The sequence below is a fragment of the Hyposmocoma kahamanoa genome, unplaced genomic scaffold (genome assembly GCF_003589595.1).
Source record: "Hyposmocoma kahamanoa isolate Upper Pololo Valley unplaced genomic scaffold, ASM358959v1 97, whole genome shotgun sequence".
Classification (NCBI taxonomy): domain Eukaryota; kingdom Metazoa; phylum Arthropoda; class Insecta; order Lepidoptera; family Cosmopterigidae; genus Hyposmocoma; species Hyposmocoma kahamanoa.
Window position 1 is genome coordinate 2,075,340 of NW_020655294.1, and position 13,235 is coordinate 2,088,574.

At 38.1% G+C, this 13,235-nt stretch overlaps 1 protein-coding gene across 1 annotated transcript; it reads left to right on the forward strand.

Moving 5' to 3' along the window:
* The first annotated feature begins 9,347 nt into the window (after positions 1-9,347).
* LOC113238627 lies at positions 9,348-13,029 on the forward strand. The gene is made up of 4 exons (XM_026475454.1): positions 9,348-9,600; positions 10,328-10,505; positions 11,665-11,847; positions 12,853-13,029. The coding sequence occupies exons 1-4, from the start codon at positions 9,482-9,484 to the stop codon at positions 13,012-13,014; spliced, it is 642 nt and encodes a 213-aa protein (XP_026331239.1). The 5' UTR covers positions 9,348-9,481; the 3' UTR covers positions 13,015-13,029.
* Positions 13,030-13,235: the final 206 nt, after the last annotated feature.

Consider the following 13,235-nt stretch of genomic DNA (forward strand, 5'->3'; position numbering starts at 1 on the left):
TTTTATCGGATCTAAAATGGTTTTTATTGTTTTTTGAGAGCTGCTAATCAAAGAGATTCTTATCGTTTAGGAAAGTACTGGCAACTTACTTGTTTCCGCGTCCAAGCAGTAATGTGGAAATTACTGCGTTTCGGCTTTGAAGGGTGCTGGTGAAATTACAGGCACATGGGCCTTGTCAAGTTGTGTCTCTGGGTGACAGGCGTAACGGCAGTGCCCCTCGACCTTTGCGATTAAAAAATCTTAGTGGCACTGCAACTGTTGTGGACAGGCGTGTCGCTTAAAACCAGGAGCGCGACTTGTTCGTACCGAATATTATAGTAATACTATTAGCGTGAAAAAAAAACAAAGATAAATTACTTCGATCTGGCATAACTCAAACCTGCATCTGTGTCAAAGAGTCAAAGAAATTTTACTTTGTGTTTGATCTTTGTACTAATAATTATAACTATAAGAAAGGTAGCACTGACATAGATATAATTCTATCACTGGATGTTGTGAAAAAAGTGTGCGAACGAAATTGTCTATAATTAATTTGTCAGTGCCTCACAGATCTTTACGATTTAAAGAGTTGAGTGGCACTGCAACTGTTACGGACAGGTGTGTAGATTACCATCAGGCGCACGACTTGTTCGTCCCGTCACTGATATTATAAAAAAGCTACTAAAAAAGGTACATATGTAGGTGTTGTGTGGAATAGCCTCTTTTTCGTCTAAAATATATTTCTTACGTCGAAATTTGTAATGAGTTTGGAATTACACCAAAGCCGTGTTCGCCGTTTCCGACCACGATTTTGTTCCGGGCGGGTTGATTTAGTTTTAGCTCACTGGCCATCTCTGTTAGCGTGTCTAATAAAATAAAGTTTAACTACCAATATATACCACAAGTTGATACACAAAATTCGAGTCTGCATCCGAAACGGAAATTCCAAGACATATATTTAAATTAAATCTAACCCTAATATATCAAAAGATTACCTTAATTTTAAAGGTATACCCCGCCCTCAGAGGCGTTCACGTGCTCTCATTGGTCGATACAAATTCCGAACACCGTCGCGTGCGCACGTTCCCAGTTCAAAAATAGAACATTTTTTCTTTTTTTAAACCATTCTGTTTATTATTCTGCCTTGTAAATACATCAACATGTGTTATTAGATAAAATAATAAATGTGAAATGTGTTAATGCAATTTATTGATAGATTTATGAAAAGTGGTATGAAAATCTTTCAACGCTTAAATATTATCGTTTTTCTTCAATTAATTTAATGGGTTGGAAAGGTTGTGGCATTGAACTTGCATTTCAACTTTAGAATTCCTATTTTTATGAGACATGAGATATTTATTCACTTTTAGACGTTTTTATTTGTATTATACCCAGTTCCGTCAAGTTCCAGAAAGGTGGGAGAACTATCACTGGGATAAGGCGACGGATTTAAGTATTTAGTAGCAGTAGAGCTATCTGTGAAAGAGTTCCTCCAGGGAAGTACTGCCACCTTATCTATTTCTTTCGCTAAGCCGCAATATGAGCATTATTGAGTTTCTATTTTCAAGGGTAATGGTGCTGGTGAAATTCAAGCACATGTGATTCGTCAACTGTAAATCTCAGATTGACGGATGCAGTGGCAATGGTCCTCAAGTTTTTGCGATATAGAACTCTAACTGACTCTAATATGATGTTTTGTAGATAGCCGATGATGGCCTTGATAGTGTCATCAGGTAAAACGGCAAGCTGTAGTCTCCTAACAGGTATAATAATTTAAGTAACGGGTCTGGGGTATCCAAATGGGCAGGGACCTCGGCTTAGGCTGCTACTGGATGCTTCTGCCAGAAGATAGCCAGTCACATTACTTAATCCATTATGTGTTACAGAAAAAGGTCTATTAGGTCGTTGCGGCCTTCCCTGAGTCGACTCGGAAGGGTCAATACTGGGCTGGTATATTCGAAGTAATTAATAGGGTCATGAGAAGGTTCCAAATAAGACCTTCGCATATCATAAAGGTGCTGTACAAATTAAATAAGCTGTGCCACTTGGAGAGTATCTATCTCACTTTTATCCTAAAATATATTTGAAATATATGGTGGAAGGCGTGAAACGCACTGACTGCGGGTTTCGGTCGGGCGCGTGTCGGGTCAGGTGTAATTCCGTGTATGGACCTACGCTCGTCCCGCGCCAGCACGTGGTGTGTTGTCCTCCATGTAAATATACGGAATTACACACGCCGCACACCCGACCCGACACACACCCGCCCCGCACCCGCTGCTAGTGTGTTTCACGCTTTAGAGTTCCCAACCGTACTTATTTAGGCATATCATACTGAATCTCAAATAACGTGAAAGCACGACATTGTCAGTGCCAAGTTGTGTAAAAATTTACACATTGTAAAACAATTTGATAAAAATGAAATCCATATCAAACCCTCCCAATGACTAAACAATATTCTCGCTCAATATTTTTATTTATGTTACCGTCGTACTTTAAAAAAAGCTTTTAGCGGTACCCTAAAAACGCTGTCAAAATATTGTCGGCGACTTCAGAGGGTAGATTTAAAATTACCCGTTTCCTTAGGGGTGAATAAAGCTTTTAACCAACTTTAAACGCCCGCCAGATTATCTTGATCTCTCATGTAATATTTTTATGAACTTCTTGAGGTATCAACTTAATTTATTGAGACTCAACTTTTTAGACAAAATTAGGGCTATTTCGACTTTTGTGATGGCTAATTTTCTATAGTTGCTTCGTAATGTGAAATAAACGTTTTAGTGTAAAATAAAGAGTAATAGTTAAGTTATTAGAATGGTTCATTTGTACGGGTAAGGTTCTTAGTTCGATTTCCGGGCTTGTACCTTTTTTATATTCAAAATAATGCTCGAGTGCAAGTTATGAGTACATGTTTGTTCTCGAAATGATTTCCGTTCATTTCATTGGTAAATAAATTACACTACACTCGCTTTACTAATTTGGCATTTGATAAGTACACGTAAGTTTTTAAATATTACTATGACTCTTTTACAGTTATTTTACACGTATATCATTCTCGAAGGTAGATAGAAGTACTGTTAATTTTTGTCCGTATTGAGCCTATGCTTATGGAGTTCATCCACCGCAATATGTTGTTAAATTTTGAAGGTCGAACGTCAAAATGAAATATAAATCTGTCAAATCATCAAGTTAGATAAAAAGCAAACCATTAACATAAAAGAAAAAGTCATTGGCCGAATAAAACAATAGCCGTTGTTGAGATGAGTAGAAAAAGAAAACGTTCGAGATTCAAAGCGGGCGCCGCGATTGGAGAACGAGAAACAATGGCGGCCGTCAAACTGTCAGATTTGAAAAATGATAAAATTTAAATGTTTTCTTCAAACGGTTTAGTGAGTTGTGTTATTAATTGCCTTTTTAATGAACGGTAGAGAAAACAGAAAGTTGAAGTATGTTTGGTAACAAGCTTCTTTCTAGACATCAATCAACATGTTTTACTATTTACGTACATTAACACTATTGGTGTAGATGGTTTACTTAGCTTTTCTTGTATCACTTTTAAGTCCCACAATTGTACAAAATATGTTAAAATCTACGAAATTGTCAGCCGTTCCTCAAACGATATGAATGAATTTTGAAACTATTCTGTGACGAAAGCTAAATTTTGAATTTCGTCTTGTGACTTGAGATAATTTTTTTTTTTTTAAGACACACATAATTAAGGTTACCATGTTACGTTTGTGGTATAAATTGTGAAACATTTCACAAAAAAGTGTAGAACTGAATTAAGAAAGATCGTTGCGAATAACAATGGAAGTAAATTAACTTATTATTGATACGAAGAAAAAATTCTTGCGATCCAATTGGACTCGAAACCAGCGTCTGTTGCGTCCAGTCGGGTCGGAGGAATATTTACAAACTAGTATTTTCACAAATAAGACATGAATAGCATGATAGTAAAAACATTATGATATTCAATGAAAATGGATATTTTTTTTATAATATCAGGTGACGGGACGAACAAGTCTTGCGTCTGATGATAAGCTACACGCCTGTCCATAACAGTTGCAGTGCCACTCAAAGCTTTAAGTCGCAAAGATCTGAGGGGCACTGCCACTGCGCCTGTCATACTGAGACGTAAGTTGACAAGTCTCATGTGCCTGTAATTTCACCAGCACCCTTACCCTTCACAACCGGAACACAGTAATGCTGACATTACAGCTTGGCGGTAGAAGTAGGTAAGGCAGTACTTCAACAGACGTACTCTTTCTAAAGGAGCTCTATTACTACTAAAACTATGTAACTGTACTTTTCAATATCGACGGTTTTGTTTGGTGCTTTTTAAACAAACGTGTTCCTAATATTTCTTTATTTTATGTTTGTTTTTTAATTTCCTAATAGAGAACAATGTTGAATTGATGATGTGTTAATGCAGATCGTGAGAACTCAATTACGCAGCATATTGTTAGACTACCCTCACTTTAAAAATTGGTATTTCGACAGAAAATATGCTCTACTTGAAAATGAAAGGCGATTGTGATGTCTGTTTAAATTAATGATATTTTTTTCTTACATAATCTTTATAAGTACCACAAGATGGCCGACAGTGACGAAAGGTCTTTGTCTGGCAGTGGTGCACTATGGTATCATATTCGCAACTTAATGACTAGGCGCCTATTTTTTTGTATAATATCAAGTGACAGGACGACAATCGTAGGCTTGATGGTAAGCGACACGCCTTGCAGTGCTGCTCAGAGCTTTAAATCGCAAACGGGATACTGCCACTTGACAAGTAATTCACCAGCACCCCTTATCTTTCAAAACCGGAACGCAGTAATGCTAACATTACTGCTTGGCGACAGAAATAGGTAATTATTGATCGTTATGTATTTAGACTGGCAGGTTATGAAGTAGAGCATACTTTCCATCCCTTTAACCACGACCAGGACGACCGTAGCTAAATCGAGACGCGCCGTGTCGGATCGCCAATCGTATGGGTGTGGGAACACATACCGTGCCCAATGAGCACGCGGTGCGAAAATATTCTAACATAATTGTAACTTTGTAAAAATTTGCTTATCAAACCAAAGTTATGACATTTAGATCTTACAACTCAAATCCCATACCGGTTAAAATTAATTACAAGACACATTTAACTTTCTTGGGTTAACAATCGACAAGAACCTTAACTGGAAGGAACACATCGAACAGATTTGCATGAACCTAAACAGAGTCTCGCGAGAAGCTGCGTTGACGGCCTATCACGGCTACGAATCGTCCGTGCTCAGCTACGGTCTATCTAGTACTATAACAAGGACATACCTTTCAATTACAATTGACAAAATGGCTTTTGACACATTGCTTCTATAGTAATAAAGAATACTTAGAATTTACAAATTCATTACATTAATTAGAAACTATAGAGACTAAACATTGAATCCCATTAATATTAGGGGTTAAAGTATGAAATTGCCGTTTTATTGCAATAGGTTCTTTGAATTTTCATAGAATCTTCATGGTTTGAGGTTTTCGAATGAAACTTTTTTCAAATGGTTTCTGCGATTTTTTTTTTTAATTTGAAACATTTGAATATCGACTTTCAATTGTTTTTGTTATTCAATTTAGACAAGAAAGATGGATACTGCGAAAATTCGAGTGATTTTTGAATACGAGTTCCGACGCGGAACTAACGCGGCAGAAACAGCCCGCAATATCAATGCTGCGTTTGGAGAGGGGTCTACTAATGAACGCACCGTGCGATTTTGGTTTAAACGCTTTCGTGATGGAAATTTCGACTTAAAGAACGAGCCACGAGGAAGACCGCCCACACAGGTGAATAACGATGAATTAAGAGAGATAGTGGAAGCCGATCCTAGTCAAACTACCCAGGAATTAGCGGCATGGTTTAACGTTACCTTACCCACAATATTGACTCGCTTGCGTCAAATCAATAAAATAAAAAAATACGAAAAATGGGTGCCTCATGATTTGACTGATCTGCAGAAAGAAACGCGTGTTGAAACTTGTGTTGCCTTGTTGAACCAGTACAGAAATGAAGGAATATTGGATCGAATTGTAACATGTGATGAAAAGTGGATTCTTTATGATAACCGGAAAAGAAAAATGCAATGGCTGATCCCAGGTCAAATGCCACAACAGTGTCCTAAAGCAAAACTTACCAATAAAAAGGTAATGGTAACTGTTTGGTGGTCTCAGCATGGTGTTATTCACTATAGTTTTCTCCGATCTGGTCAAGCATTAACGGCAGATGTCTATTGTGCCGAACTCCGAACCATGTTGACAAAACTAGCAGTAAAACAGCCCCGACTCATGAATCGATCTTCACCATTATTGCTCCACGACAACGCGAGACCTCACACAGCACGAGAAACCATTTTGACCCTTCAGGAACTGCAGTTAGAAACCATTCGTCATCCTCCGTATTCACCAGACCTTGCTCCAACGGACTACCATTTTTTTCGTGATTTGGACAATTATCTACGTGACAAGAAGTTTTCTTCCCAGGAGGCAGTACAAAATGCTTTCACACAGTTTGTGCAGTCTAGATCGTCGGAGTTCTATCGCAAAGGCATTAATAACCTTCCCATTAGATGGCAGCAATGTATAGATAATAATGGCAACTATTTTGATTAAATAAATTTGTTAAAAATTTAAAAAATAAACAATTTAGATTTTCAGTACAAATCGGCAATTTCATACTTTAACCCCTATTATTTGCACATCTGCTTGCAGGTTGAATATAATGTACCTAATTTTACTTAAGACCTTTGCAATTACTGTATTCTGGCAAATAAACGTATTCTATTCTATTCTATTACCGACTTTTTTCGATTTCCATGAGATACCCTCATCAGATTCTGACTTCTTGGTGACTATTGCCTTGGGACTGTTCCGAACTCCTTTGTACATTTTATATTTTTTTCTGGCTGTCATGGTGACGGTGATTTGTTGATCACATGTATTGTGGCAACTGAAATGTCGACTTTTATTTGCGAAAAATACTTTTTTAATTTATGATAGCCGAAACGGATCCGGAATAGCATCGTCGACATCAGCGACCACCTCAAGAGTATACCTTTTCAACCAAAAAATTATTTTTAAAATCGGTCCACAATTGACGAAAAAATACGGTAAGTACACTGACATGCGAGGATTTTCCTCTATATACATAGGGCGCACTATAAGTTTCCGGAACTGGCCACTTACATACATAATTTTTAAAAAGTAATTACAACATGTGAAAATGGAACTCTTTGGCTGTAGAATACAGTTTGTTTCATCTGACTGTCACTTGTTTTTATACTATGACGTCATTTTACAAATTGGTTGTCTACATCACCATGGATTTAACTCGTAGAAATTTTCGTAGTATGATTTTCTACGACTTTAAGTGTAATTTAACAGCTCAGCGGAGCTTGAAACTGGTTTTGGCCATGAAGCACCATGCAAGACGACTATTTATATCTGGTTTGCAGAATTCAAACGCGGTCGTGTGAATCTCAGTGACGAATTTCGTGATGGTCGCCCGTCCACTGCTGTGAACAACAAAAACATCGATGCTGTGCGCCGTATGGTCAAAACAGACAGGCATGTGATATACCGTATACCGTGAGATTCGGGCATCTTTAGACATAGGCATGAGTCAAATACAATCTATACTACACAAACATTTGGGTGTGAAAAAGCTATGCTCTCGGTGAAACCCACACAATTTGACTGAGGCTCAAAAAACAGATCGCGTCACTTGGTGCAATGCCTTGCTTACCAGATTCAACGAAGGGGCGTCAAATATCGTGTGTATAGTAACAGGTGACGAAACATGGATTTATAGTTACGATCCCAAAACAAAGCAGTAATCGAGCGTATGGGTCTTTCGAGATGAGCCGAATCCAACCGAAGTGGCGCGCGTGCAAAGTGCCTCTAAGCGGATGACTGCTTCTTTTTTTAATAAAACTGGGCACGTGGCTACTTCTCACACTTGGAAATGAAACTGTAAAACCCGTACTTAGTTTTATGAAATTCATTTAGCGAAATGGGGTACCCCGTAACTATCATATTCTAATATTTAATTTTACGGTGAACAGTATTAACAAACCATGATCGGGATAAGAAACAATTATTAATTCAGGAGACAATGTTGTAAGATGAAGAAGAGAAAAATCTGAAATCATGAAATCTTTTTTTTATGATACAAAATGACGGGTCGAGCAAGCCGTGCACATGACCGTGCGCGACACGCCTGTTCATAACAGATACACTGCCGCTCAGAGCTTTAAACTCGCAAAGATCTGAGGATCACTGCCACTGCTCCCGTCATGTCTCATGTGCCTGTAATTTCACCAGCACCCTTACCCTTCAAAACCGAAACGCAGTAATGCTCACATTATTGCTTATAAGATGGCAGTACTTCCCAGGACGAACTTTTGCATAAGGAGCTCTACTGCTACTAATTTAGATGATATCTTCGTCTTACACATTTAAAATTCCATAGTGCATACTTTCGTAATAGCCAATAGCTGCCGGCAATGAAAACTTGATTAATGACTCCCAATCAGGTAGCCTGTAATTTCAATTTGCCTATAAATCAAACTAATCAGTGATATCTGACATTGTGGTTGTTATTTGTATTGTATCATTTGAAGTAAGTTTTTTGTTGTTTTTTATTATGTCAAAAAGTTTTATGTAATAGTATTATTATAAAGTGTGTCCCAAAATTAACGCGAGTAATTTATAATAAAAAATTGTATTTTTTTTATTGATCGTGAATTCACACTCACTCGTCACGCAAAAAAAAATTCACACACAATCGACACTCGTCAATTGTTTCGAATTCGGGCTGGCCAATCGGAGCGCAGTTGTCACCGTAATGATTTGGCAAAATAGTTTCCAAAGCAATTAAATGACATTTCGTTTCTATTTCTGGTTATATACTCGATGTCGGACATAAGCGTGTGACCGTGTACTGATTTTTACGCTCAGAACGAAAGGGAGTCTGTTTGTTTGTATGTGGCATCGTAGTTCCCAAACGGACACACTTAAAAATAGTGGTCAAATAGTGGGCAGACAGAGAACAGAGAGTGTAATTTCTGCCACAAGGCGGATGAAGCTCCTGTGCATCTTCCCACCCAATGCTGTCCTCTGATCTGTACGAAGTTTCATCCTAGGAAGGCACATGTCACAACCAGAGGAAATAAAAACTATAGGAGCCAGGAAAATCCTTCAGTTCTTCAATGCTGTCGTTTGGCTCTGACTGTAATTAGTTGTGATCGCAATAGATCAGTTAATGGTCGCAGTGATGAATGGCTGTAATAGGCTCCGAATGAAGCCACCCTAATAATAATAATAATCGTGTTTGGTGACAACGAGTGGTTAGCTTACATATAGTGACTTTATTGGCTTTGTGGAGTACACTGTCCGTGTTGGAAGTTTTTTAATTTTAATATAAGTTTTTTTATGAATTGACTAAACGTGCTATTATTTTTTCAGAATGATACGCCATTTAGCATTGTTGTTGGCTCTCTTTAGCATCAATTTGGCTGTAAAAGAAAACTTTCAGGCGAAAATGAACACGCACGTCGTCGATGTCTTGAATTTTTATTCTAACTTGTAAGTACATATCAGGGGCGTATAAAGTTATTTTTTAATTGTGAACAAAAAACTGCTCGTCTTAACATATAATGTTAAGCATAAGAATGTTAATTTCTTTAAATAGTTTGGACCTAGATTGTAAATAGCCCTGACAGTACGTTTTTTAAAAAGGATAGTTATCTGAAGATGAAGATTCAAATATTTTCAAGACATTTTCCGAATTATCGAGCTGTAATTTCCTCTTTATTAATAATAACGCACACACTCATAGCACCGCGCTAGGGAATTTACGGGAAAGATTTTTAATGGGCCAACTCAGAAGTGACAAGTCAAAGTTCTTCAATTATTTTCGAATGACAGCATAATCTATTGATGATTCTGCCGGCAGCATCTATGACAATGCCGAGCTCGGCATTCTTGCCGGGTCCGGCGTAATGTGAATAGCTTCATATAAATTATACAGCCACTAGCCTTTCTGGCAGTTTTACCGATCCGGCAAATCCGCCGGTTAAAATTTTACAAGAAAACCAATGTATTCAATAGGTATTTTACATATACCAATTTTTTTTAAATATTAATTGAACTAAATGGAGCACGTACACTATACGATATACATTGCTGCTCGACTCAAGCAAAATTAACCGTGTTAGTTCGGGAAAACATTGTATGCGATCTGAGGTAATATCGACTTGAAGAACTCCTTCACAAGGAACTATCCTGCTACTAAAAAAATGTTATTTTGCAGGCCCACAGGAAGAATAGAAGACGCTACACCATTTTCGAAAGCTATATCTATTGTGATGAATAGTTACTGGCGAAAGGTGCTAAAAATCACGACCCCTGTTGATCCCAAAACGCCGGTTCATATGCTGGCTGTGGATCCTCGTAGAAACATGGACCTTGTTCGAGCTGCTCTTGACATGGTATATGTTAAAGTCAAAATATAGCCAAAATAACATCACGTTTTCACTACCACAAATTCCGAAACGTCGATACTATCTTAGTTCGAATTAATGTTTTTCCGGTATTAACATGCTTCATTTTGCTGGGGTCGAGCGGTAGCGACACTGGTTTTATTTCAGAATTATTTTTTTTATAAACGAAATTATAGCATTGTATCGACGTTAAAACACATACAGACGTTCATGAGGCCTGATGATTCGTTCCGTCAGTTGGGAGAGCGGTTAGCCCCAACCTAGTTATAAAAAAAAATTCCATCGATCTGTCTGGATTCGAACCAGGGTCTGTTGCCTCAACGTGGCTACCGCCTTTAACCAACTAGGCTACAGCCCGAGGCCGCAGATCTTACGAATTTATTTATGTGTTGTTATAAATGTTTGTATTGGGTCTCTTCTTCTTACAAAATTAAACGCGTTTGACGTCCATTTCACTTGATGGAAAATGACGATCATGAAGCACGCACACCTAAATAGCGCCTATTTACTATCACCCTGAAAAGGTTCAAGTTCTAACGTTCGGGGAATGGCTGGTTTAAATGGCGTTTTGAGAAATCTGTGAGAAATTTATGAATGTTTCTTCATTTTAATAATAATAATGCATACACTGATAACCCTATGTCGCGGGTTCCACGGACACACACATAGACAACCACAAATGATACAAATATTTATCTCGTCCAGAGAACCGAACCCGGGACTTCTGCATGACAGACCAGCATGGTAATCGTTCGATCACGGAGGCTGTTTAATATACCTGTCCAATATTAAATATTGTTGCGAACGCATTTTAATATAACTTTTGAAGCAGTATCTAAACGTTCATCAAGGGCACATTACGTAGGCCTATTCTATGTTGAACCAATCAACTAACACCACTTACATGTTATTCCCTACCACAATTTAACGAACTTTTTGTACGCACTAACAGAGGTCAAAAAGGACGTTCACTTTTTAATTGTACTTCTATAAGCAACCAACTACTACTCCTGTAAACCAGTAACATATTGCCAATGTATTACAAACAACTGAAATCGTCTCTAATTTTACGAGCTCGTCGAGATCCTCTACATCTTCTAATTGGGTCTGACTGCTACAATACTTAGATGCTTCTTTTATTTTACAGCCCATCAATATAGTAGCATTGAGCTGTTATGGCAACGTGACAGAAAACAATTGCTACAATAAGGTAATGAAGATGTCAGATACACAGACCAAGTTCTGCCGAGGGTACAAGGCACACCAGGACTTCTATGATCAGACTGTCGATTTGTTCACCAGCGACCAATTCGGGGAGTTCGATGTTTATGTGAGTTTGAGCCTAATGAGAACGTATTTAAAAAAGGCCAGGTTAAAAGAAACAAGACTAATTTAGTTCCAGTGAGCTTCTTGTGAAAGAATTCGTCCAAGAACGCACTGCCACCTTACCTTATTTCTGCCTCCAAGCAGTTTAGCTTTTCGGTTTTGAAGGATAAGGGTAAAATTACAGGCTTATGTGACCCAAGTTATGATTCAGGGTGATAGGTGCAGTGGCAGTGTTCCTCAAACCGATTTAAAGTTCTGAGTGCACTGTAACTGCAATGGAAAGACGTGTCGCTTAACACCAGGCGTACGACTTATTCGTCCCGTTACTAGGTATTAAAAAAAAGAACATTTATAAGGCAACAGTGAGTAGGCACGTTGGGTTGTAGAAAAACCAACTTTTCTATATTGTCTCGGGTCTGGATGTTTGTGGTACCGTCGTTGTTTCCGATTTCCATAACACAAGTGCTGTAATTACTTACTCTGGTCCCACAGAGCAAAATACGTCGTTATTATTGTCATATCAACCGGAAGACGTCCACTGCTGAACATAGGCCTCCCTAAAGATTTCCAGACTAGCCAATCGGACGCGATGTGTATCCATCGGTTATCCGCCGCCGTTGCACGGTCATTCGTCTCCATCTAGTAGGGGGCCGTCCCACTGGACGCCTTTCGGTTCATGGTCTCCATTCGAGAACCTTTCTGCCCCAACGGCCGTCAGTTCTGCGAGCTATGTGCCCTGCCCACTGCACTTCAACTTGCTAATTCTTCGAGCTATGTCGGTGACTTTCGTTCTTCTACGGATCTCCTCATTTCTGATTCGATCACGGAAAGAAATGCCGAGCATTGCTCTCTCCGTAGCTGGTTGGGTGACTGAGCTTTTTTATGAGGCCCATAGTGAGTAACCAACGAATGTAATTTATCCTAATATATATTTAGTTATTTATATTTTATTACCGGAGATAAAAATATCTACTTAAGGTATATATGTAAATTTCAAATTATGTTCCAGGTTCGTTCGTACTTGCAAGGCAGTACGGACGATGAAGTAATCATGATTGTAGTAAATGAATTGTTGGGTGGCGCTCATGCTACCAAATTCATCCAATGGGGTAAAAATTTCACTAGAAGAAAGTTTCCGTGCAATAAAGCCGACATGTTGATATTTAAATAATAAATTTACAATTTTTTCATAGTTTTTATACGTGCTTAGATTTTTGTACTTTATCAAAATTATTGATGTAATAAATTGAAATTAAAACTGAATTGTCTTGGTTTGTTTACCATCTTTAAAATCGTTTGGAAAGCGCCTAATAGACAGGCCGATATGTTTGCCGACAAGTGACATGTTTTCTCCAGTCGCTTTTTTTAAGATAAGTATCTAGATTCGTTTTA

Excerpts from the sequence above, each read along its gene's own strand:
- LOC113238627 (XM_026475454.1), top strand. The coding sequence starts at position 9,482 with ATGATACGCCATTTAGCATTGTTGTTGGCTCTCTTTAGCATCAATTTG. Across the intron at positions 9,601-10,327 it reads TTGAATTTTTATTCTAACTT|GCCCACAGGAAGAATAGAAG; the intron begins GTAAGTACATAT and ends GTTATTTTGCAG. Across the intron at positions 10,506-11,664 it reads TTCGAGCTGCTCTTGACATG|CCCATCAATATAGTAGCATT; the intron begins GTATATGTTAAA and ends TTTATTTTACAG.